A 22,036-nucleotide genomic window follows, 5' to 3' on the forward strand; every position below is an offset into this window, starting at 1 on the left:
AAAGTTTACTGTTGTCGTGTATTTATTAAGTTAAAGCTTAGACAGAGATAAAATTGTAGATACAGTAAATAGCACCAACCAATCAGATCCTAACTGTCACTGTATAGGCTGTGTTTGAAAAATGACAGTTACAGTAGTAGCTAATTGGTTGGTGCTACTGTATTTACAGTTTCTCCAATTTTATCTCTCTCCAAGCTTTATGAAATCACCCCTTAAGAGTGGTGTGCAATTAATAAAAGTACAGAATGGGTGACTTACTGTACTGTATATTCTTACCTTTTAGTTGCTACCGTATCAATAAATTTAAATACAGTATACTGTACTTTATCCACAGAACCAAGTAAAGACAGAAAATGTTGTACTGAATAAAATAAATTTTAATAAAAATCAATAATAAACAAAAATAAAGTGAACGAAAAATTAAAAAATAAATCCACCAGGTGGTGGGCCATCTGGCGATATAAGGCCAAAAATAGAATAATTTGTTCTGTAGGGAGAAAAAAAAGGGTACAGTATTACAACACTAATATACAATATTGTACAATCTTGACACTACCATAAATACTGTACTCTACCTCGAGTCAGGCGTGGTCCCTGCCTCCCTTGGGGTCCCTGCCTCCCTTGTGGTCCCTGACTGAAGACTGTATTGGAAAAAAATATATTCACATTAATAGTGCTGTATTTACTGTACAGTCTAAACATTGCTACACCAAAGGTCATTATACTGACTGAAGCTTCAGGCTGGCAGACAGAGGGATACTTTAGGTGCAGGGTAGATACAGTACAGTAATGATTGATGACCCTGCACTGAACAACTGCTTGTTCAGAGTAGGCTCATCACTTACTGTACTGACAAACGACTGCAAGATTACAATGTCGTAATCATGCAGTGGTTGTCATACCGGTATTTTTAAGTGGATGGGCACCTTTTAGAGTGATGTCTTTTATAAAAAAAATAAAAACACAAAGTGTGGAAGGAGAAGAGGTTGGAGATGCGTCTTTGTAGTACAGAAGAGAGAGAAAGAGAAGCTGTAAAAACAAAAAAAGGATAGAGACAGTACAAAAGAAGACAATGTACAGTTGTGTAGGGTACAGTACTTACATGGCCTGTGAGGCCTGCTTCGCCCAGCTTCCAGCAACTGGCCGGTGCGGGGTTGTGAATGTGACCTTCCACGTTCCCGCACTGTGGGGAAAAAAAAAAAATATTCCAGTTACACAAGTAGAGAAACAATTAGTGTGTAAGGAGAAGAGTTTGGACATGGGTCTTTGGAGTACAGGACGAAGAGAGAGGCAGTGTAAAAAGGAGAGCACAATGTACAGTAGTGCACGGTACTTACTCAGGGCGGCAAGCCGCATTCTAAATGAGGCGAATGAAACTCCACTGGAGGGTGGTGGTGCCGCCGCTGCCGCCGTTGGTGTTGGTGCCTCCGCTGCCGCCGTTGGTGGTGGTGGTGGTAGGACTGTGGACAAAGAATAGTTTCCATCAAAACCATTTGGAAACAACTAAACTGTGTAATGGTGCGTACACACTACACGATATGCTCCCTGAGTTGTCCACTTTATCGCCCAGTGTGTACGCACCATAAATCTTGAACAGAGCCTCCATAACAACAAACACAGACAGAGGGAGAGGGAGGGGAGAGGGAGGGGGGAGAGAGAAAGACAGAGAGAAAAAGAGAGAGAGAGAGACTGACAAGGGAAAAAAAGGAGAGCGATACAGTGCTGTAGAAAACAATGTGGTGTACTTTACTTACGCAGCATGGAGACGCCACTGGGTGGAGGTGGAGGTGGGGTTGGTGGTCGTGCTGTTGGTGGTGGTAGGACTGTGGAAAAAGAACAGTTTCCATCAAAACCATTTGGAAACAAATAAACTGTGTAATGGTGCGTACACACTACACGATATGCTCCCTGAGTCGTCCACTTTATCGCCCAGTGTGTACGCACCATAAATCTTGAACAGAGCCTCCATAACAACAAACACAGACAGAGGGAGAGGGAGGGGAGAGGGAGGGGGGAGAGGGAGAGAGAAAGACAGAGAGAAAAAGAGAGAGAGAGAGAGAGAAAGACTGACAAGGGAAAAAAAGGAGAGTGATACAGTGCTGTAGAAAACAATGTGGTGTACTTTACTTACGCAGCATGGAGACGCCACTGGGTGGAGGTGGAGGTGGGGTTGGTGGTGGTAGGACTGTGGAAAAAGAAAAGTTTCCATCAAAACCATTTGGAAACAAATAAACTATGGGGGAGAGGGAGAGAGAGAGAGAGAGAGAGAGAGAAAGACAGAGAGAGGGAGAGAGACAGAAAAAGATACAGTACACTACTTACGCATACAGAGGCCAGGGAGCTGTGGCTCCGGCTGCTCCTGTTTGAATTTTTTTACTGTGTGTTTAAGAAAAAATGATTATACGGTAGAAAAAATAACACCTCCATACTGTACATAACACCAATACAAACACACAAAAAACAAGAGTGATACAGTAGAAGACAATTTATAGTACTGTATACAGTAGTATTGTAAGGTACTGTACAGTACTTACGCGGGCAAAAACCCAAATTTGGGTCAGTAGGGGACTGGCGCCTAGGCTTTCCTTGTTGCATAACTGTGGTGGGAAAAAAACAGAATGTTCCTGTTATACAAGTACAGTAGAGAAATAATTACAGTAGGGCCTGATTCTGATCCGCGTGTAACCGGGTCGATTGTCCGGAAGTTCACACGCGAGCACCGGAGCAAGTGAGATGGGTCTTTGTTGTACGGGAGGGAGAGAGAGACACTGTGAACGTAAAAATAAGGAGTGCGATACAGTAGAAGACAATTTACAGTAGTGGACGGTACAGTACTTACACAAAATGGATTGCCTCCTTTTCCAGTCGTCCAGCTGGTGCCCTTCTGTGCCTTGCACTGTGGGTAAAATTTTTTTTTCATTTTTCATGAAAACAATATGGAAAAATGTCGCACACGCATCCTTGGTGATTTACTGCATACAGCACACACTAGATGATATGGACAACACTGTATAATGTACTGTACTGTATCATTGAACAATATTGTTAGCGTTCATCCAAATCGTCTAGTGTGTATGCACCTACATACTGTACAGTACTGGAAAATAAGAAAAACACAAGGAGAGAAAGAATTGGTGTGTATTGAGAAGAGTACTTACAGATCGGGGCAGGGCTGCTGCCTGCCTCCACGATAAAGCAGTCATCTGTGTGTCAAAGAGAAACAAATGTTGACAAGTCAAAAAATTAATGAAAACACACGACAGAGAGAAAAAAAAGAGAAAGAGACAGAAAGGGAGAGAGAAAAAGAGAGAGAGAGAGAGAAACAAGGGAGAGGAAGAGAGAGAAAGAGAAAGATAGAGGGGGAGAGAGGGACAGAGAAAGAAAGGGAGAGAGAAAGAGAGAGAAAGAAAGACAGAGAAAAAGAGAGAGGGGGGGGAGAGAGAGGGAGGGAGAGAAAGAAAGAGAGAGAAACAGGAGAGGGAGGGAGAGAGAGAGATAGAGGGGGAGAGAGGGATAGAGAAAGAGAGAAAGAGAAAGAAAGGGAGAGAGAAAAAGAGAAAAAAAGAGCGAAAGAGACAGAGAAAGAAAAAGAGAGAGAAAAAGAGAGAAAGACAGATAGAGAGAGAGAGAGAGAGAGGGGGGGGGAGAGGGAAGGAGAGAAAGAAAGAGGGAGAGAGAAAGAGAGAGAGGGGGAGAGGGCGAGAGAGAAAGACAGAGGGAGAGAGAAAGACAGAGAGAGGGGGGAGAGGGAAGGAGAGAAAGAAAGAGAGAGAGAAAAAGAGAAAGAGACAGAGAGAGAGAAAAAGTGAGAGAGAGAAAGAGAGAGAGAGAGAGAGAGAGAGAGAGAACAATGTACTGTAGTGTACAGTACTGTACTTACGCAGACTCTCGCTGGGGCCGGCTGGGGGTACCATCTCTGGCACTGTGGGAAAAAAAACATGTAAAGAGAGAGAAAGAGAGAGAGACAGAAAAAAAGAGAGAGAGAAAGAGGGAGGTAGAGAGAGATAGAGGGGGAGAGAGAAAGGGAGAGAGAGAGGGTGAGAGAAAGAGAGAGAGACTAGGGAAATAAAGCAGAGAGATACAGTACTGTACTTACATGGCATTGTGAGGCCACTGGTTGGTGATGCTGTTGAAAAAAATTACAGTATGTTACAATAAAGAGAGAAGACGTTGGAGATGTTTAGAGAGAGAGAAACAGAGGGAGACAGGGAGAGAGAGAAAGAGAGAGAGAGAGAGAAACAAAGGAGAGGGAGAGAGAGAGAAAGAGAAAGATAGAGGGGGAGAGAGGGATAGAGAAAGAGAGAAGGGAGAGAGAAAGAGAAAGGGAGAGAAAGAGAGGGAGGGAGAGAAAGGGAGAGAAAAAAAGATAGAGAAAAATAGAGAGAGGGGGGGAGAGGGAGGGAGAGAAAGAGAGAGAAACAAAGGAGAGGGAGAGAGAGAGAGAGAGAGAGAGAGAGAGAGAGAGAGAGAGAGAGAGAGAGAGAGAGAAAGATAGAGGGGGAGAGAGGGATAGAGAAAGAGAGAAAGATAAAGGGAGAGAGAAAAAGAGAGAAAGAGAAAAAAAATAGAGAAAGAGACAGAGAGAGAAAAAGAGAGAGAGAGAGAGAGAGAAACAAAGGAGAGGGAGAGAGAGAGAAAGAGAAAGAGAGGGATAGAGAAAGAGAGAAAGGGAGAGAGAAAGAGAGAAAGAGAGGGAGGGAGAGAAAGAAAGAGAGGGAGGGAGAGAAAGAGAGAGAGAGAGAGAAAGAGAGAGAAAAAGAGAGAGAGGGGGGGAGAGAGGGAGAGAAAGAAAGAGAGAGAAACAGGAGAGGGAGAGAGAGAGAGAGAGAGAGAGAGAGAGAGAGAGAGAGATACATACTCAACTGTAACATTACTACAGTATATACTGTACTGTATTACAGTATTAATACAAAATGTCCTACAGTATAAAACTGTATACAGTACTTACTTGGCTGGGGAGGGGAGTCTGGGTCCTACTCTTGCCCTGGGGAGAGCTGAGGCACTTCAATGTCTTCAACTAAAATACACAAGAACAGAAACAGTTATTGTGTAAGGAGAAGACGTTGGAGATGTTTTAAGAGAGAGAGAAACAGAGGAAGACAGGGAGAGAAAGAGAAAACAGAGAAAGAGAGCGAAAAAGAGAGAAAGAAAAATTAAAGAGAGAGAAAGATAAAGAGAAAGAAAGAGGGAGAGAGAGAAAGAGAGAGAGAGAGAAAAACAGAGAGAGAGATAAAGAGAAAGAGAGAGAGAGAGAGAGAGAGAGAGAGAGAGAGAGAGAGAGAGAGAGAGAGAGAGAGAGAGAGAGAGAGAGAGATAGAGAGATACAGTACTGTAGAAAAAAATGTGGTGTAGTGTACTTATGAGGCCAGATGAGGCCACTGGGGCCTGGACTGTATGCTTCCGTTGGTGATACTGTTGAAAAAAAATAATGTTACTATTACACTAGTACAGAAAAGAGAGACACTGACAAAGAGAGAGAGGTATAAAGAGAGAGAGAAAGAGATACCGTAGGTAGAGAGAGACTGACAAGGGAAGAAAAGGAGAGATCTACAGTGCTGTAGAAAACAATGTGGTGTACTGTACTTACAGGGCAGGGGGCTTCCTGCAGCCTCCTCATCAATGACGAGTCTGTCTGTGTGTACAGTATAAGAAAAAAAATATTAGACAAAAAATCAAAAAGGCAGTAGCATGACACTATTGTGTCCATACTGTAACTGTTGTAATCATTACCACTGTCATTTGAGGAGGCTGCAGAAGGTGGTGGTGCTGGTGGTCGTGGAGGTAGGACTGTGGAAAAAGAACACTGGACTGTCAGTTTCCCTCAAAACCATTTGTAAACAAATAAACTGTACAAATTTTGTCCAGAGTCTCCATAACACCAAAAACAAACACACAAATTAGAGAGAGAGAGAGAGAAAGAGAACAGTGTAGAGTAGTGTGTACTGTACTTACTCCGAAAATTCAGCCCACTGGGCCTGGCTGCTGGCGGTGATGGTGGTGGTGGTGGAGCTGCCGGGGCAGGGGGGACTGCTCGCCCTGTGGGGAAAAATACATGTCGTCATTAAGGAGCATTTGAAAACAAGAGTTCAGACCTCTATTCCAAATTGGAGAGGGATTACGGTACAGTACTGTAGATGGCCTTAGGGAATTAGCTATTGTTTAAAATACAAACCAATACAGTATACTGTAGTACAAAAACTACTTTAGTCTGTGAAGCTGGCATTGGGCCCAACATAAAACAGTATGGTACTGTACTGTCCTGTATATAAAAAAATATACAGTCCAGTAAAGTACTGTATTACCAAGTGGTGCAACGTCACACATACTGTAGGCTATGTGGGTGGCAATGTCGCCACCCCACGAGCTGTACAAGATGGCACATGCGCATGACACTGGAGCCCGAACCCAGCGTAGGACCCTGCTGAGGACTTTGCGAGACCTCGCCGGAGGGGTACGTACGGTATGAATAAATACAGACTTAAAGGGGGCAGGGCCAGCACAGAAAAATAGTGTGTACAGTACTGTAGGTTAACATAGATTTGGTCGACAGAGATTAGAATGGTGGATCAATCAACTTGCCTTTTGTTACTGTAGGTTTATTAATCAAACAAGCCATGTCGACCAATAGTGTGTAACCCTTTAGTCCATGTACAGTACTGTAGATTTAATCAGCATGTCAATCAAATGTCTGCCAGTCATGTCAGTATGTGGTAACAACTGTCAGTCATCGTCAGATACTGTACTATCCAACACCCTACAGTGCAGTGTACAGTAATGTAGAGTATATCAGTCGTGCATTGTACTGTATTCGTTATTGTACAGTATACTGTAATTCATGTGATTATACAGCAATGCTGTACTTACTACGAATTATTCGCCTCCGAATTCGCTGTAGGCGTGGCCTGTCCGTCCGAAGCAGGTCACTCCACCTGCGCTGCAGTGAGCGACCTGTGCGCCGAATGCCATATAGGCTATAAATTTCATTACTCGCGGCTCTGTAGGCGAGCACATTGTCTTGGTTAGTGGCGAACGCTTGGTCCCGCCACTTAACCAAGACAAAGAGCTCGCCGGACGAGTAGCGTCTTGCCTGACAGTAGCCATTTTGACTAGCCAGTGACGCACGTCGTACATCGCACGACGCACGCCGACACTGATTCTCTCGTTATGGCAGGCGTCTGTGGTGCACTGTAATGTAGTCATAACCGTAGTGGCAAAGTCAGTTTTGAATATTCAGTACAGGCACATTCATAGTGGCACACTAATTGTCCTAGCAGATGGGGGATGGTGTCCTTGGCAATGGTGACAATTCGTAGCATTTTTCAGGACACTAGGGCAGAGCTGACTGCTTACAGTAAATGGATTAACAAAGCTTCCTTTATTATGGTAATGTGAGGCTCTTGGCTTGCTTTGGGGGAAGGGACCTGATGCACTGTGTATGACTCTCGGCCCACTGGGCATGCGCCAGAAATCCCATCGCAACCCTCCTACTGGGCATGCGCCCGCCAGAGATGGAAATGCAACAGCATAGAGTACAAATACTCTACCGACTGCAGTAATACAGCCAACTGCGCATGCTCAGTGATAGCATAGCGCTACATGGTGTATGGCTTGGCGCCACAGATCCCATTGTATCCCCCTCCATTTCTAATCCATTGCAGATGGCTGACAGCCACCATAGCGCCAACCGTGTAATACAGAGAGCTCTCTCTCATACAGATCCCACTACTACTGTACTTAGTGTGCAAGGTTGGAGCAGCATCACCAATGTCATCAGTTTGCGATGTAATGCTATTTTGCGCATCAAACGCAGTCAGCTTTGAACACAGAGTGCTCTCTCACAGACGGAAACCACTCTCAGACACAGTCCAAGGGACGTAGCCATAGTGCACAAGGCTGAGACCTCATATGCGTTGTCGCATGTTTGTGTTTTGCGGTTTTTGGGCGCACAGTATGTGATGCAGAGCCCTGTCTCACATTCTAGACAGTAGATTCACTAGCAGTTTCTGCAGATATGAAATCACTATTCTGTGGTGCTAAATTGTACGGCACCGTCAGTTTGCAGATGCAGAGCCCTGTCAGCCACCATAGCCACAGTATGAAATCACTATTCAGTGAAATACAGAGCCCTCTCTGGGCACTACAGATCCCATTGTAAACCCTCCACTGGGCATGCGCATGAAATCTGATTGACGAAAGCGCAGACATTGATGAAAGTTTTGCACTATTGAAACACACAATCTGTTTGTAATGTCTTACTTTTAAGCAGCCTTTTAAACAACAACACTATAGCCTTTTAAACAAGTTTCACTATAGTGTCCAGAGCAGACAGTGACAAAAAAAAAAATATACAGTACGGTACGGTATATTCTTTTCCAGGGATCGAACCCCGGACCATAATTCTACCAAAGTGATCACCTAACCACTAGCCCACACGACAGCTACAGTGAACCACAGAGAGTGGCCTCATCCTTGTGCACTCCTCCCGCTGCTGTTGTTTTTTAATAAAAAAACAATAATAATTGTCATACTGTAATGCATCCCATATCAGTGAAAGTTGTGCATGCATCTCATTAAACTACATTATCGGTTATACCGTGACAACAACTCCGGCAACTTCTCTACTATTCAGTTACTGCACCGTACCGTATGTACAATACAGTATGTGCAGTGATTTGCATCCTGTTATAAGGTGTTACGTACAGTACGGTACAGTACTATATACTGTATATGTATATTATGCGACATTATAAATACAGTATGGGTTGTGCGTTCATGAAAATGCTGTGAATATGATATCCACCCAATTTACTGTAAGTTTAACATTATGGCATTCTGCACAAGACATTCAGTACAGTGGAGCACTCGCCACCCAGCGGTTAAGCACTATATTACATGCAATTACAAAAGTGGAGCACTCGCCACCCAGCGGTTAAGCACTGTATTACATGCCGTAGCATATCCTTCGTTGAAGAATACCACGGTATTCCACAAGTCCATGGTGCGACTCAGAGGCCTGCACACCACACCACAAGTCCATGGCACGACTCACGCCACGCCATGAGCAACAAAATAGCTAGGCAGATCTGTATCTCAATACTGTGGGGGGATGGGTTAATTTCTCTCTAGCAGTATGTGTAACAGGTTTACTGCCCTTCTTCCACATGTCCTTGGCGATGAGTTAAAATAAACAAACCAACAATAGGCCAAAAATATATATTATTAAAGACTGCCTGTGCAGACATTTTTGCTACAGCACTTTTATGCAGAAACCCCTGTGCACTGCTGCCATGACGTTTTGCCTTGCTCGACATCTGCAACTTCATAGTGGCTATGTCCACAAGCTGTGTGGATGTGAAAAATACAGTATAGACATAAAGTCTGAGAATGTTGTAGTTGTAGGGACTTGTATGCAGCTGTGACATTCGCAGACTTAATTTAACATATTTTTTATCATAAATGCCACTGTGTACTACTATAGTTCACTTGCTGAGCAATCTTAAATTAATATTTAAAAAATACACTATGTCTCTAAAATATTGATATTGACGAAATCAAATTCAAAATTATTCTTTGATAGCCCTGTCCTGATAAGAATTGAACCCTCTTTTAAGGCCATGCAAAACAGTCAACATACAAGTTTGCCAGGGAAGCCAACTACTGATTCAGGTGCTGCACACATCCCTTTCTGATGGCCATGATTAATCTTACTGTTATTACATGGGGGCTTGTGCAATGTGAGAAGCTCATGCTTTGAATATGGCCACTGTCTGCAACATTATTGCAAGCAAATATATAGTGTACAGTAACCAGTTAGAGGATATGTCAGTATTTAACTACAGTACAAGTCTCATAATATCTCATTCTATTAAAGACTGCGGGTGTGACATATTTGCTAACTTGTGACTTAAACGCAGGATAACCTACCTGTGCACTGCTACTTCAGTGGTGTGTCGTACTTTACATCTGCAAATTTTACAGCATCTTCTTCCATGAGCAGCCTAGCTGTCAGTGATTTATACTGCAGTGATTTCATGCATGCATAATGACGATTAGCAAAAGTGACAACTGGTTGACGGAAACCAGTATTACACTCTTCGGCATCTCAGTACACTGTGCTGCGACTATACTGCACCTGAATATGTTACAATATGTGTATGAAACATGACTAACTAGTCGCACAACATTTCGTATGGAAGCTAGACAAGCGAGGACACATCTGTTGTAAGAATGAACTGTGTAAATCCACAGATGAAATCAGGAGACAGGTTTGGTGTTGGGCTAAAAAATGAAGCTCACCTGTGAATAACTCATGGAGGTAGTACAGGAGCACTGAACTCCCAGTGATCTAATTAATTCAGTATGAGGTTGCTTCACTTATGCTCTTCATAGAATAGGACTGCCCACTTTATTGTAGGTAAAGTCACAAATTGATAACTTTATGCTAATGATGTCCAGTAGATAAATGGTTATATAAAGGAGTCAGTCTTGAGTGGTGTCATTATTAATGTCGAGAATGCTGCCAAATTAAGACAAAACTTTGACACATTTCTCTGACTTTTAAAGCTGTTTTTAGAGACACACAGTATGGATATGACATAAGCCACTGATTTCATATTATACTGCATGATGCTTACATTCAATAGTGCTTCAAGTCTTTTGTTCTATTACTTTAGAATTTTTACACTTACTAAACGCACACTCTTTGCAACTTTAAAAATGTTAGGAAACCTATTTACTTCTCTCCTCTCAATTAAGGATAGTCACCTGCTTCATCATCAGTTAATTTATAAAAGCATGTAAAAATGAACACTATCACATACTTTTGTATAAATTAAGTGACAGGGCTACTCAAGTTGTGAAAAGAAAATGTTTTTGGATTTTGGTGGTGTTACTGTATGCCATCCCCAGATGGCGTGCAGCCCCCCATAATCTTTACTGACAGTCTAATAATCTTCACAGGCAGCCTGCAGCCCAATAATCTTCACAGGCAGCCAGATAATTTTCATGGCAGCCTGGTAAGATTTACATGGCATGCACTTCAGCCAGCAAAGGGATCTATTCAGCTAATAGATCCGGGGCACCGCAGACATGTGGTCACACTGCTTCTGCTTGACTCACCAGAAGAAGAAAGTCAGAAGGAGGCAGGTGAGAGGGAGCAGGGGGGAAGAGGATGCAGTGGCAGGGTAGACACCGCTACTGGGAAAGTATACTGTACACAGGAGACAGTAGCAGGGGGAGAAGATAGGACATGGGGGGGAGACAGAGTGCACACCGGAGAAAGGATGGGGTGGGGTGGAGTTTACACACATCAGCAAGGCACCTGCAATGGAGAAATCCATAGAAACACTGCAGGTGTAGGGGGAAAAGTATCACTTTTCAAAAAAGGTTTTTGAAAGTGATACTTTTGTTATTGAGGCATGATGAATGCCTCCAAAAAGTGTTTTAAACTTGCAGTGAAATTATCACAAGTAATAATTATGCAATGATGAATAGAGCCCTTGGTAACTTAGGGCTATATTTACTAAATTGCAAGTTTTTATGAGTGGAGATGTTACCCATATCAACCAATCAGTTTCTAGCTATTATCTTCTATAAGGTGCTATATAAATGTTAAGTAGAATCTGTTTGGTTGCTACAGTATGTGCCCTTTAGAGACCAGTTCAAGGGGCATAAGATTTGATTTCTTATATGTTCTAACTTGTTCAATATAGAGTCAAATATTATAAGGTGAAGTGTCTTTTAAAAAGCTAAAAAATCATACAAGAATACTCTAAGAATCATTTCTGAATTCATTAGTGATGTGCAGAGGTGTGGCTTCACATCTAAATATTGGGATGCTTAAATTGTGATAAATAAAGATTGACAAATTGAAGAAGGAGATTATTAGAGAGGGTACAAGTAATGCTGAAGTGGGTAAAAAAGGTCATGTATTTTCTGTATGTATAGAGAGGTAATAAAGAAGGTAGAATGAATGGAAGGTATGCTGTGCAAGACATCATTACACAGGGAATAAGGAGACACATTAAATGTAGAAAATAAATACATAATAAAAGGGGGATAACAAAGGTGAATAGTAAGCAGAAGAAAGCCAGTGACTATTAACCATAATGAAGAAGTGGCAAAGCAGAAATATAAAATAGAACAAAGATTTGGGTATCTTAGATGGCAAGTAATAACCATAGGTATGTGTGAAAAACAGAGGAAAAAACATGGTAGAAATGCTCACAGGATACCGGAGGAGACAAAACAGGTGATAATACTGACAGTGAGAGAAGAGATGAGAAAAAGAGGATACAGATGGTCAGGATGTAAGGCTCAAGTTGCAATGAGGACAGTAATACCAGATGATGGTGTGTAGTAAATTGTGGAGTCTATAAGGAATACCTACAGATTAGTGAGTATAGAGGAACAGCAGGAAAATTAGTCATAGAGTGAAGAAAAAGTGAAATATAGACCTTTGGTCAGAGAGAGAAGGAGAGAGACCTACCAAAATTACTTCAAGACTAATGGGAGCAATGCAAAACACCTGAGTAGGATCTGTATTCATTATTTAACATGCATTATTTGCATGTTCTGGAAAGTGAACATAATTACATTTACACATTAATTTAGTATTGTCACTGTCTAAAGAGATACTAATCCACTACCAGTGCAATAAGGAAAAGACCACAGACCTTTACAACAAATAGTGTAATTACTGTAGATGCAAAAGTACTCAGAACTCTTGATAAATTTAGGATTTACCATTATTTAATTAACCTGTACTTTGAGAGTATACAGTGTTTAATTGTGTAATAGTGCAACTCTACTGTTAAAAGTTTGGTAAAGTAGATATAAGACTGTAGCAGCTCAGCGATAATTATAATGGATATTGAGATTTTCTTTACGGATAGCCATTATGATTTATATTTTTATAGTATTTCTATTAGTTTTGGGTGAAATTAGACTTTAAAATAAATTCAGAGGAATGTTAAAAAATATTAATTATACAAAAAAGAAACCATACATATTTTCATATCTAGAAATGATGGAACTATAACTTGTATATATATATATTATAAAGAGAGGAACGTAAATTTTAAAACTATGTAGTGGTTGTTAATTCTTTTTTTACGAAGTTAATTGGAAAAAAAAATAATCTGGAATTGCTATTACTGTATGATCTGCAAAAGTAAGAAATTTTATTAATATTTTTAACATTTTCAATCCCAGTTCTAAATTAGTCTGAAATATAAATCACTCATGCAACAGCTTCAATTTGCACAGACAGCAGTTTTAATACCTACAGTCAGCATTCTTTCAAAATTTAAGAATGACCTCAGTAATTTGTATGTAATAGTGATAATTTACATAATTTGACAGCAGATTTGCATAGATTTAAAGTCTCACCTTTGTACGTGCACAGAAAGCAAATGTGATGGCATTGATTAGCCCTTGTTCTTATTGAAAAGTTATTTAGGGGAAAAAAAGTAAAATTACAGAAGTAATGATGTCCCTTATTGTTCTGTGTCCCTGCAATATAAAAAAACTGTCCATCATCACATACAGTTTGACAATGTTCTTTTTTACACTCAGTACATAACACATTATTAAAAGGACAGGTATAATTAGATGCCCCAAACCATACAGGATATTTGCATGCTAGAAGTTTTAATAGTTTTATATAAAAAAATACTGCTTGAATCTTGGAACACATATTGTACTTTTAAATAAAGTCTACAAAATACATAATTTGCATATCTTAGTATGTTGCCATTTAAAAAAAAAGCATGAAATTAAAAAAAAAAAACATTTACATGCTGTACAAAACATTGCGAAACATTTCCTTATTGATAGCATTGCAGTTACTGGTAAATAGGTAGTGTCGGTTGCTTTAGAGATATATTTTAATTTGTACCTGTACCATGTTAATTTGTCACTACACTCATTGCAAATTCATAAAATTCTAATATGTCATATGGAAAACAAATGTACAGTATTTCAATTAAGAAAATGGGTCAGTATCCCAGTGGGTTCAGTTTATCGGCCCTGATGCATTTCGCACCGCAGTTTGGGGGCTTTATTTTCCTTTAAAAGCCCCCAAACTGCGGTGCGAAATGCATCATGGCCGATAAACTGGACCCACTGGGATACTCGTTGATACCTGATATTAGCTATAGAGCTCCGAATTTCAGATGCTACATTGTACAGCCAGACATACTGTTGCTATTAAGTTTGATGCTTGGCTAAATATGTGACCTACAGGACTGTGCACATCTGACAGGTAACTGCTGCCCGCTAACTCCAGCTGGAAAACTGCCTCCCTTCATCTCTCCATGTTTTTCCTGTGTGCTGACTGCATAATATACATTCTGAAACTATAATTTTTATTGTGGAAATCTTCAGGACTATACAGAACTTATGACTGAGTTCTAATGAACAGTTACGGGACTCCAATCAAATTGCATCTATTACACGTATAAATTATAATCCTCGCGTATCATGTATAACTATTTACACTGGTATTACCAGGTTTATTTTAGGATCCTCTAAATTTAATACAGATACATTAGTGTAACACTATTGATTCATTTATCAAAAATATCTTTTTCTGTGCAATATTGCTATATATGTAAGATGTCTAATTTTTGGACCGGTCTAAATGATGTTTTAGGATATTAAATGTATATATTTTTTATATGCTTTGAATATGTGATTCTTTTCAGCCAGATCTCTTTCTTTTTCTAATTAGTGCAAAGATCAATATTAAAGATGACCCCTGTTTTGCCCACAAAATCAACTTGGTGGTTCAGAATATTTTTTTTAAATTATAGGTACATGAAGGAGATGCTGTCTGTGGCCATAAAACTTTCTGGACATTTTCGGCATTCAGCAACCGCATGTCAAAGAATTCAGTTGCTGTGGAAGTTCAATTACTAACATGGCACATCTAGGAAAGAGAATGGGACTGCAGTTTAATAAACTATAAAATTAAAAATGTCAGTCAGCAATGCCCTAAACAGCACATAATGCACAGAAAAGAGGTGCAAGATGGAATTGTCCTTGGGCTCTCCCACCCACCTTTATGTTGTATATATTAAACAGGACATGAACAGTTTAACAAACCAATCACTTCAGCGACAGGGAGCGCCAATTGTAGCTAAAGTGATTGGTTTGTTTGGGCCACCACAAAGCAAGCTACCAATGGGCAGCTGACATTGCTGGCAATGATCTCTACGTAAACAAACCGGCTTTACAACATATTTTAGATAAGATGTCGTAATCATCATCGCCATCCCTATCAGTGTGTACATCCTCTTCTTCACAAAATATTAATTTGTCCCTGCTGGAATCCACCATTAAAGGCGCCTCTGTATTTTTTTACTTAATTGCAGTTAAATGTCTTCCTCATGGAATTTGATGAACATCATCTTTTTCACATTTTGGGGAAGTAACCTCCCACGCTAATCACTGACAAGGTTCCCAGATGAACTGAAAACTCTTTCACAGTACAATCTGGAGGGTGGGCAAATTAAGTAAAGCAAAGCCAGTTTGTTTAAGGGACTCCAAATTGCCTATTTTTCCTGCCAGTAGTGAAACAGACTGTCTAACATGCCTATTTGGATGCTATTCCTAATATAATCATCCACCATTCTCTGAATGGTGACCATATCAGACAATGTCATGGTAGACATTTCACTAATTGTAGGCAGTTCTTTCAGACCCTACCAGATATCATAAGATTTTGCTGACTAATCTGCATTACCAGCAGTGGGTCTCTTTAGTTTTTTCCTGTCAGCTGCAGAAACTGAAGGAGGAGATGCTGCCATGTCACATGCCACTTGAACTGACAATTTTTTCACCAACAGCTCTTTGGATCTCTTCAGATTTGTGTCAGTCAGAAAAAAAGACACAACATATCACTTAAACATAGGATCAAGTATGGTGGACAAAATATAGTGATCTGATTTCAACAGATTGATGACCATTAAATCATGGTGAAGTAAATGAAGGACTTGATCTACAAGTCCAACAATCTTAGTGGGATCACTCCATTTCAGCTCCTTCTTCAGTTTCTCCAGCTGCTTTTGCACAAGTCTTATTAGGGGAATGATCTGACTCAAGCTGAACTAACTTCACATGTGGCAAGTTCAAAGGGTTTGAGAAACTTGCACAACATGGAAATTATTCTCCACTGCACTTGACTAAGGTGCATTCCCGCTCCTTTCCTTATGTCATAGGCCATGGATGGCCTTTTGCTGCTCCTTCATCCACTGAAGGCTATAGAGGGTAGAATTTCACCTAGTTGATACCTCTTGCTTCAGCTGATGGCAGGGAAAATTCAACAGTATTTGCCGGTTCTGCAATCTTTGACATGCAGTTTCTGAATGTCGAAAATGTCTCAAAATTTTTCTTGTAACCAAGAGCATCTCCTGCATGCCCGTAATTTTTTAAAAAAAGTTGCAACACCAAATTAATTGTGTGAGCAAAACATGGGACATGTTCGAATTCGATCAGATGTAATGCTCACACAATATTGGTGGCATTTTGTCAGAAATCACAAATCTCAAGGAGAGTCCAAGCTGGATAAGCCATTTTGCAATGATTTCCCTGAGTTTTTCAAAGAGGTTCTCAGTGGTATGCCACTTAGTGAATCCAGTGATACTAGTGAAACCAGTGAGTATCCTGCCTCTAAATGAGCTGGCATTTCTTAGATGCTGCTGCTGTTGTTGCTGATTGCACAGTTGAAGGCAATACACCTACCCAGTGGGCTGTTACAGTCATGTAATATTTAGTTTGCCCAGTCCTGCAAGTCCACATGTCTATGGTTAAGTGGACAGTGGATACATCGGCATTTTGGAGGACACTAATAAGGTTTTTTTAATGTCCTTGTACAGACTGGGAATTGGTTTTCTAGTGAAGTGGTATTTGGAAGGAACATGGTAGCGGGCACACAAGCCCTCAATTAACTGTCTAAACCCCATTGAATTAATGGCAGATACTGGACAGACATCTACAGTAATACCAGCATAGCTGTTATGGCATAAGTAATCCACTGTGCAATTGGGTGGCTGCTGTCATACTTGTTCCCCCTTGCAAAGGATTGTTTGACAGTCAATTATTTTGTTAAACTACTAAAAATAGTCTTCCTCCTCGCCCCCTTTTTTGGATGAAGATCCACTTGCAGCAGCAGCACTCTAGGATTCTTCTAAGGAATCATGGATAGGAGAGGAGTCATTCTTATGAAATTGGATGCAGGACTACTTCCAATCATGATTGAGGATGTTGATGAGAATGCAGGTGTTGGTGGTGGATATTGCAGGTGCTTGGATCTAACAGAGAGAAGGGAGCAGCTAGGTGATGCTGGACTGATTGATATGTTTTTAGACAAAGTTTCTTAATATTAAAAATACTTTTACATTTGATGAATGTGCTGCAAATGACATAATAGGAAGGAGATTCCTAGATGGTTAAGGTCCTTACCTCTATTCACTTATGCTTGGCAATCATTATAGATGGCTTGACAACTGTTGTCCGAATTTGGGTGGAAATAATTCCACACATGAGAGGTGGATTTTTTTGTTTTTTGCCCTGGCATGACAATAGACTTTTTTATACCATGGGCAACAACTGTTGCCTGATTTACTCAAACATCCTCAGCATCAACATCCTCATTATTAACATCCTCATCATCCTTATTAGCACCAACTACAAAAATATTGTCCTCATGCTACTGGTGCAACTCCATAGAAGCATCCTCAATTTCCACATCATCTAGTTGACTTGTGCTGCCCATCTCCACATTTGCAGAGGGCACACTAATGGTAGACAGAGGATTCTCTTCAAGTACAGTATTGGAAAGGTCAGGCTCACACATGGCAACCGCAGACACACTTAGACTCTCCTCTGGGATCTGTGACTTTTCTGAGCACACAGTTGGTTCTTGTGCCTTAATGATTTTTATTTTTTTGACACATTTATTGGGAGAAGGGCTTACATCATCATAAGAGGAGAAAACAACAGTAATAAATAAAGGCCAAGGCCTTATCCTTTCCTTGCCACTACGTGTAGTGAATGGCATATTGCCAATGTTTTGTTTCTCTGCAACTAACTTAGCTTTTGATTTTTTTTCTTTAAAACTGTAAAACATTGCTTGTTTGATTTTACATGCCCTGACTTAAGCTCTTGGGCATCAGCCTTCTTAGATGACATTGGTGGCCTTGTATCATCATCATCATCATGACTGCTGGCAGTACTAGTATGTGGTTTCTTCTCTCCTCTCATTTGATCATCCTCCATATCAACAAAATTACACTGTGGTCTGACCAGCAGTGTCACCGAACAAAAATAGTGTAACTACTAACTAGCACACACAAAAGAAAACAGAAAACAAAATATTTTATTTTTTGTGGAATTCTAATTTACTTAACATTATTTTTTTTTGCACTGGTGAAGAGCACCCCTGGATGAGGCAGCAGCCGCTTAATGAAAACACAGCACCACTTTATGGACAACAATGCACTCCTGCAGAGTGTGGATGGACCTCCTGCAGAGTTACAAATACATGGATGATAAACTGTGCTCTTACCGGCAGTGTTACCAATAAATAATAGCATAACTACTAACTGGCACACATACAAAAAATGGAAAAAAAATATTTTTTAATTTTTTGTGGAATGCTAATTTATTTTTTTTCACTAGGGAAGAGCAACCCTGGACAAGGCATCAGCCCCTTGATGAACAACATAGCTCCCCTTTATGGACAACAAAGCACCCCTGTGGATTGTGGATGGACCACCTGCAGAGTCACAAATACGTGGATGATAAACTGCATACTGTCCAGCAGTGTCACCAAACAATAATAGTGTAACTAGTTGCTAAATAGTAAGTACTTAGCACACACACACAAAAAGTTTCTAATTTTAACTTTTATTTTTTTACACTGAAGAAGAGCACCCCTGGATTGACAGCACCCCTGGACAACACAGCACCCCTTTATGAACTGCAACCCTAGTCCCTTGATGGACAGGACAACACAGCAGCACCCCTTTATGTACTGCAGCCCAAGCCTGTTTATGGACAACACAGCAGCAGCCCTTTAGATAGTGCAGCCCATGCCCCTTGATTGACAGGACAACAGTGAGTGACACAGCAGCACCCTCACTTTATGTACTGAAGCCCCAGTCTGACAACACTGCACCTTTGAACAAATAGTGACAAGTCACTGACAACACACAACATTGACTGCACCCTAAAAGAACAGCACATCTGCTCTGTACACTCTCCACAGCCAGAGTGAAAATGGCATCGATCACCTGGACCATCATAGGATCTCGCCTGGGATCACGAAGTTCGGGTGGGTCAGACCCGCTCATCTCTACTGTAAATGGACTTCCACTTTCTTTAGACAACATTTAGCATGGCATTGCAAGTATTGACTTTTGGGGGTCTATCTATTAATAACTGCAGAACTGCAGCGATTATTAAGTATCCGTATCATGGTGTATATTTTAATTTTACATGAAAATATCTCCGCTGTGTACAATGAGAATCTTGCAGGGACAGTGGTTGCAGTAACTGATCTCCCTGCAAGTTATATCCCTGGGATTTTGTTGAATTCTTTCACATTTGTGAAAGGCATCTCTGGGAGAAGCTGACACTGTGCATGCACACAGTGTCATTTTTTGCTGCCAACTGGAGGCTATGGGAGAGGGATTTGGAGATCTCTCCCTTGCTTATAAGCCTCCATAGGCTTTAAGCAATTTACACCATCTCAAGATGGTGTAAACTACTGAGGCCAAACTCTGGAAAGTTTCCCTTTTTGGAGTTTGATACACAGGTCTGAGATCGTAGTCTCCATTTAAATTCATGGGGACTGTCATCTGTCAGTGCTAATTATCACTCTGCCAGAGATTTCTGTGAAATTTCCTGCATTTTGCTAGTAGTACATAGCAACAATCCATACATGGACTCCTTGGAAACAAAGTAGTGGATTATATTGAAAATTCTTCTTACTTATAATGAGACAGTATATAATTTGAAGTGCACATTCTGGAAAAGTTTACTCAACAGCTCTGGACTGAACCACTGTGATTAAAAAACATCTCCTCATTCACCTTTGTGACATATGTTCCTTCCACCATTCTTTCCTTGTCATATATTAGGTGGTCAAGCACTTCTCCAACAGGCCCACTAACGTCCCCTACCCTGGCAACCTATTGTATATAGAGTTAATGTGCAAGAGGGAGTTTTTTTTCAGCATGTATTCACAGTCCACATTAATTATATATCCAAAACATAAATAATCTGTGGTTAAACTAAATACAACAGCATGTCATACTAGTGGCTATTATAGCATTCTGGAACAAGTAAGTCAATGGCTATCATGACATGGGCATCTTAACTGGATTTTTTGTTTAAATGAGCCCATATCATGGGCTTTTCAAGTTTGACATTCATGCCCTATTTAAACACTGGAATAAATTTGTGTTGTTTACTGAAAATTATAAACTGGTTATTCAAACTAAAGACTATTATGATAATTGATTAACCCAACACCACTATTGCTTTGCTCTTCATGGTCTGACTGTATCTATATTTTTTCTTACAGTATATAGAGAAAAAAATATGGTTGGAAGTAAGATTATTTATGTAGATTCTGATTTATGGTTTATGGAACCAACATAAAAAAAATAAAAATATATCTTAATCATTTTCTTAAATTTAAGTAACTTATTAAAAATTTATTACTTTGCTCTCCATAAGACAAATAAGATAAATGTGTAACTGAAAAAAAAATCAATTACAATTTTGTCTCAATTTCCATAAATGGCAAAAACAAACTACAGTACACCAGAATACTATTTAAAATACATGTACTTAAAATATACATAACCTCCAAACCATAACAATAAACACAATTTAATAAATATGCTAAAGTAAATTCTACTTAGAAATATTATACAGTGTATTTAATTTTACCATATTTAGCCAGATAATAAAATCAAAACATCTACTCTTTAAGTTTATTGAAAGCTGTACCACATGATGGCAGTAAAACACAAGAATACTCACCTCATGCAAAGAATATTGTATGTGAATTACTGTTCAAATCATTTTATACACAGTACAGTAATATAACATAAAAGGATTTCTGCTATTTCTATATCTTTCAGCATGGATGAACATGGGTTAGTAGCAAAAATCATTTTTTTCTGCCCAAAGGGATATTTAGAGAGAATTACTTGATGACAACCTGATGCTTAAAAGCTTTGTACTACAGCAATAACAGACACCTGTACAGTCTCATAAGAATTACAAACTATTGTGCCCTGTTGACAGATTAAGTTTAAGTTTCCCCAAGAAAATATATTTTAGTGTTCATTTTAGCTATTCAGCAGTGACAACTGTTCTTTTAACAATATAATAGTGAGATGATCTCAATCAAGTTGCTTTGATTACTTTGATTACTTTCAACTTAAGGTGTCATGTAGACTATTTTTTGTACAGCATACAGTATGTTCAATAAAAACAGTTGCTCTCTATTTAGACTAGGGTGTATCTTACATTTAAAACTCCAAATTAAAGCAATAAAATAAATGTGAAATATAAAAGCTTGGTTGCATTTATTTTCAATCATTTTCTTTCAATCATTAGGGTAGTATACAGAATCACACAATACTCTGTTATATTCCACACTGAACTGGTAACCAGCTTCTATGTGTAAACAAACAATTATGAGTGGATCACTATAATATGAATCCATTCAGTGTAAAGCAAAACTGGCTCCTGGGTAATAAAATTATAATACTCAACATGAATTTATTTTAATTTTGGTATAAAACAATTAAAACAGTTTTTCACACATACCAGTGTATCATGTGTATGCTAGCACTGAAATATGTAGTGATAAAACAGGAATATGTGGACATACATATTCCTTCAGCAATTCATAAATATATGCATGCTTATATAACTTTATTTTCCTGCACTGCACTTTAGAATATATAGAAATTATTTAGAATAAATGTATTTGTTGTGTGAGTTGCGGAAGGCC

The 22,036-nt window shown here is 39.7% G+C and overlaps 1 protein-coding gene across 1 annotated transcript in view; it reads right to left on the reverse strand.

Moving 5' to 3' along the window:
- Positions 1 to 377: 377 nt before the first annotated feature.
- LOC148532406 (uncharacterized) overlaps positions 378 to 22,036 on the reverse strand; it is a 34,030-nt gene continuing 12,371 nt past the window's right edge. The window contains exons 2-18 of the mRNA XM_088467923.1: positions 5,953 to 6,036; positions 5,731 to 5,787; positions 5,588 to 5,632; positions 5,358 to 5,412; positions 4,949 to 5,017; positions 4,097 to 4,126; positions 3,881 to 3,922; positions 3,159 to 3,203; positions 2,840 to 2,896; positions 2,535 to 2,597; positions 2,323 to 2,376; positions 2,132 to 2,185; positions 1,755 to 1,823; positions 1,338 to 1,460; positions 1,103 to 1,183; positions 576 to 641; positions 378 to 487 (exon numbers count right to left, since the gene is read on the reverse strand). Coding sequence (XP_088324049.1) covers positions 378 to 487; positions 576 to 641; positions 1,103 to 1,183; positions 1,338 to 1,460; positions 1,755 to 1,823; positions 2,132 to 2,185; positions 2,323 to 2,376; positions 2,535 to 2,597; positions 2,840 to 2,896; positions 3,159 to 3,203; positions 3,881 to 3,922; positions 4,097 to 4,103 — 771 coding nt within the window. The 5' untranslated portion in view covers positions 4,104 to 4,126; positions 4,949 to 5,017; positions 5,358 to 5,412; ... (1 more) ...; positions 5,731 to 5,787; positions 5,953 to 6,036. The remainder of the gene's footprint in view (positions 488 to 575; positions 642 to 1,102; positions 1,184 to 1,337; positions 1,461 to 1,754; positions 1,824 to 2,131; positions 2,186 to 2,322; positions 2,377 to 2,534; positions 2,598 to 2,839; positions 2,897 to 3,158; positions 3,204 to 3,880; positions 3,923 to 4,096; positions 4,127 to 4,948; positions 5,018 to 5,357; positions 5,413 to 5,587; positions 5,633 to 5,730; positions 5,788 to 5,952; positions 6,037 to 22,036) is intronic.

This window comes from Taudactylus pleione, unplaced genomic scaffold, assembly GCF_031769625.1.
Source record: "Taudactylus pleione unplaced genomic scaffold, aTauple2 ptg000078l, whole genome shotgun sequence".
Classification (NCBI taxonomy): domain Eukaryota; kingdom Metazoa; phylum Chordata; class Amphibia; order Anura; family Myobatrachidae; genus Taudactylus; species Taudactylus pleione.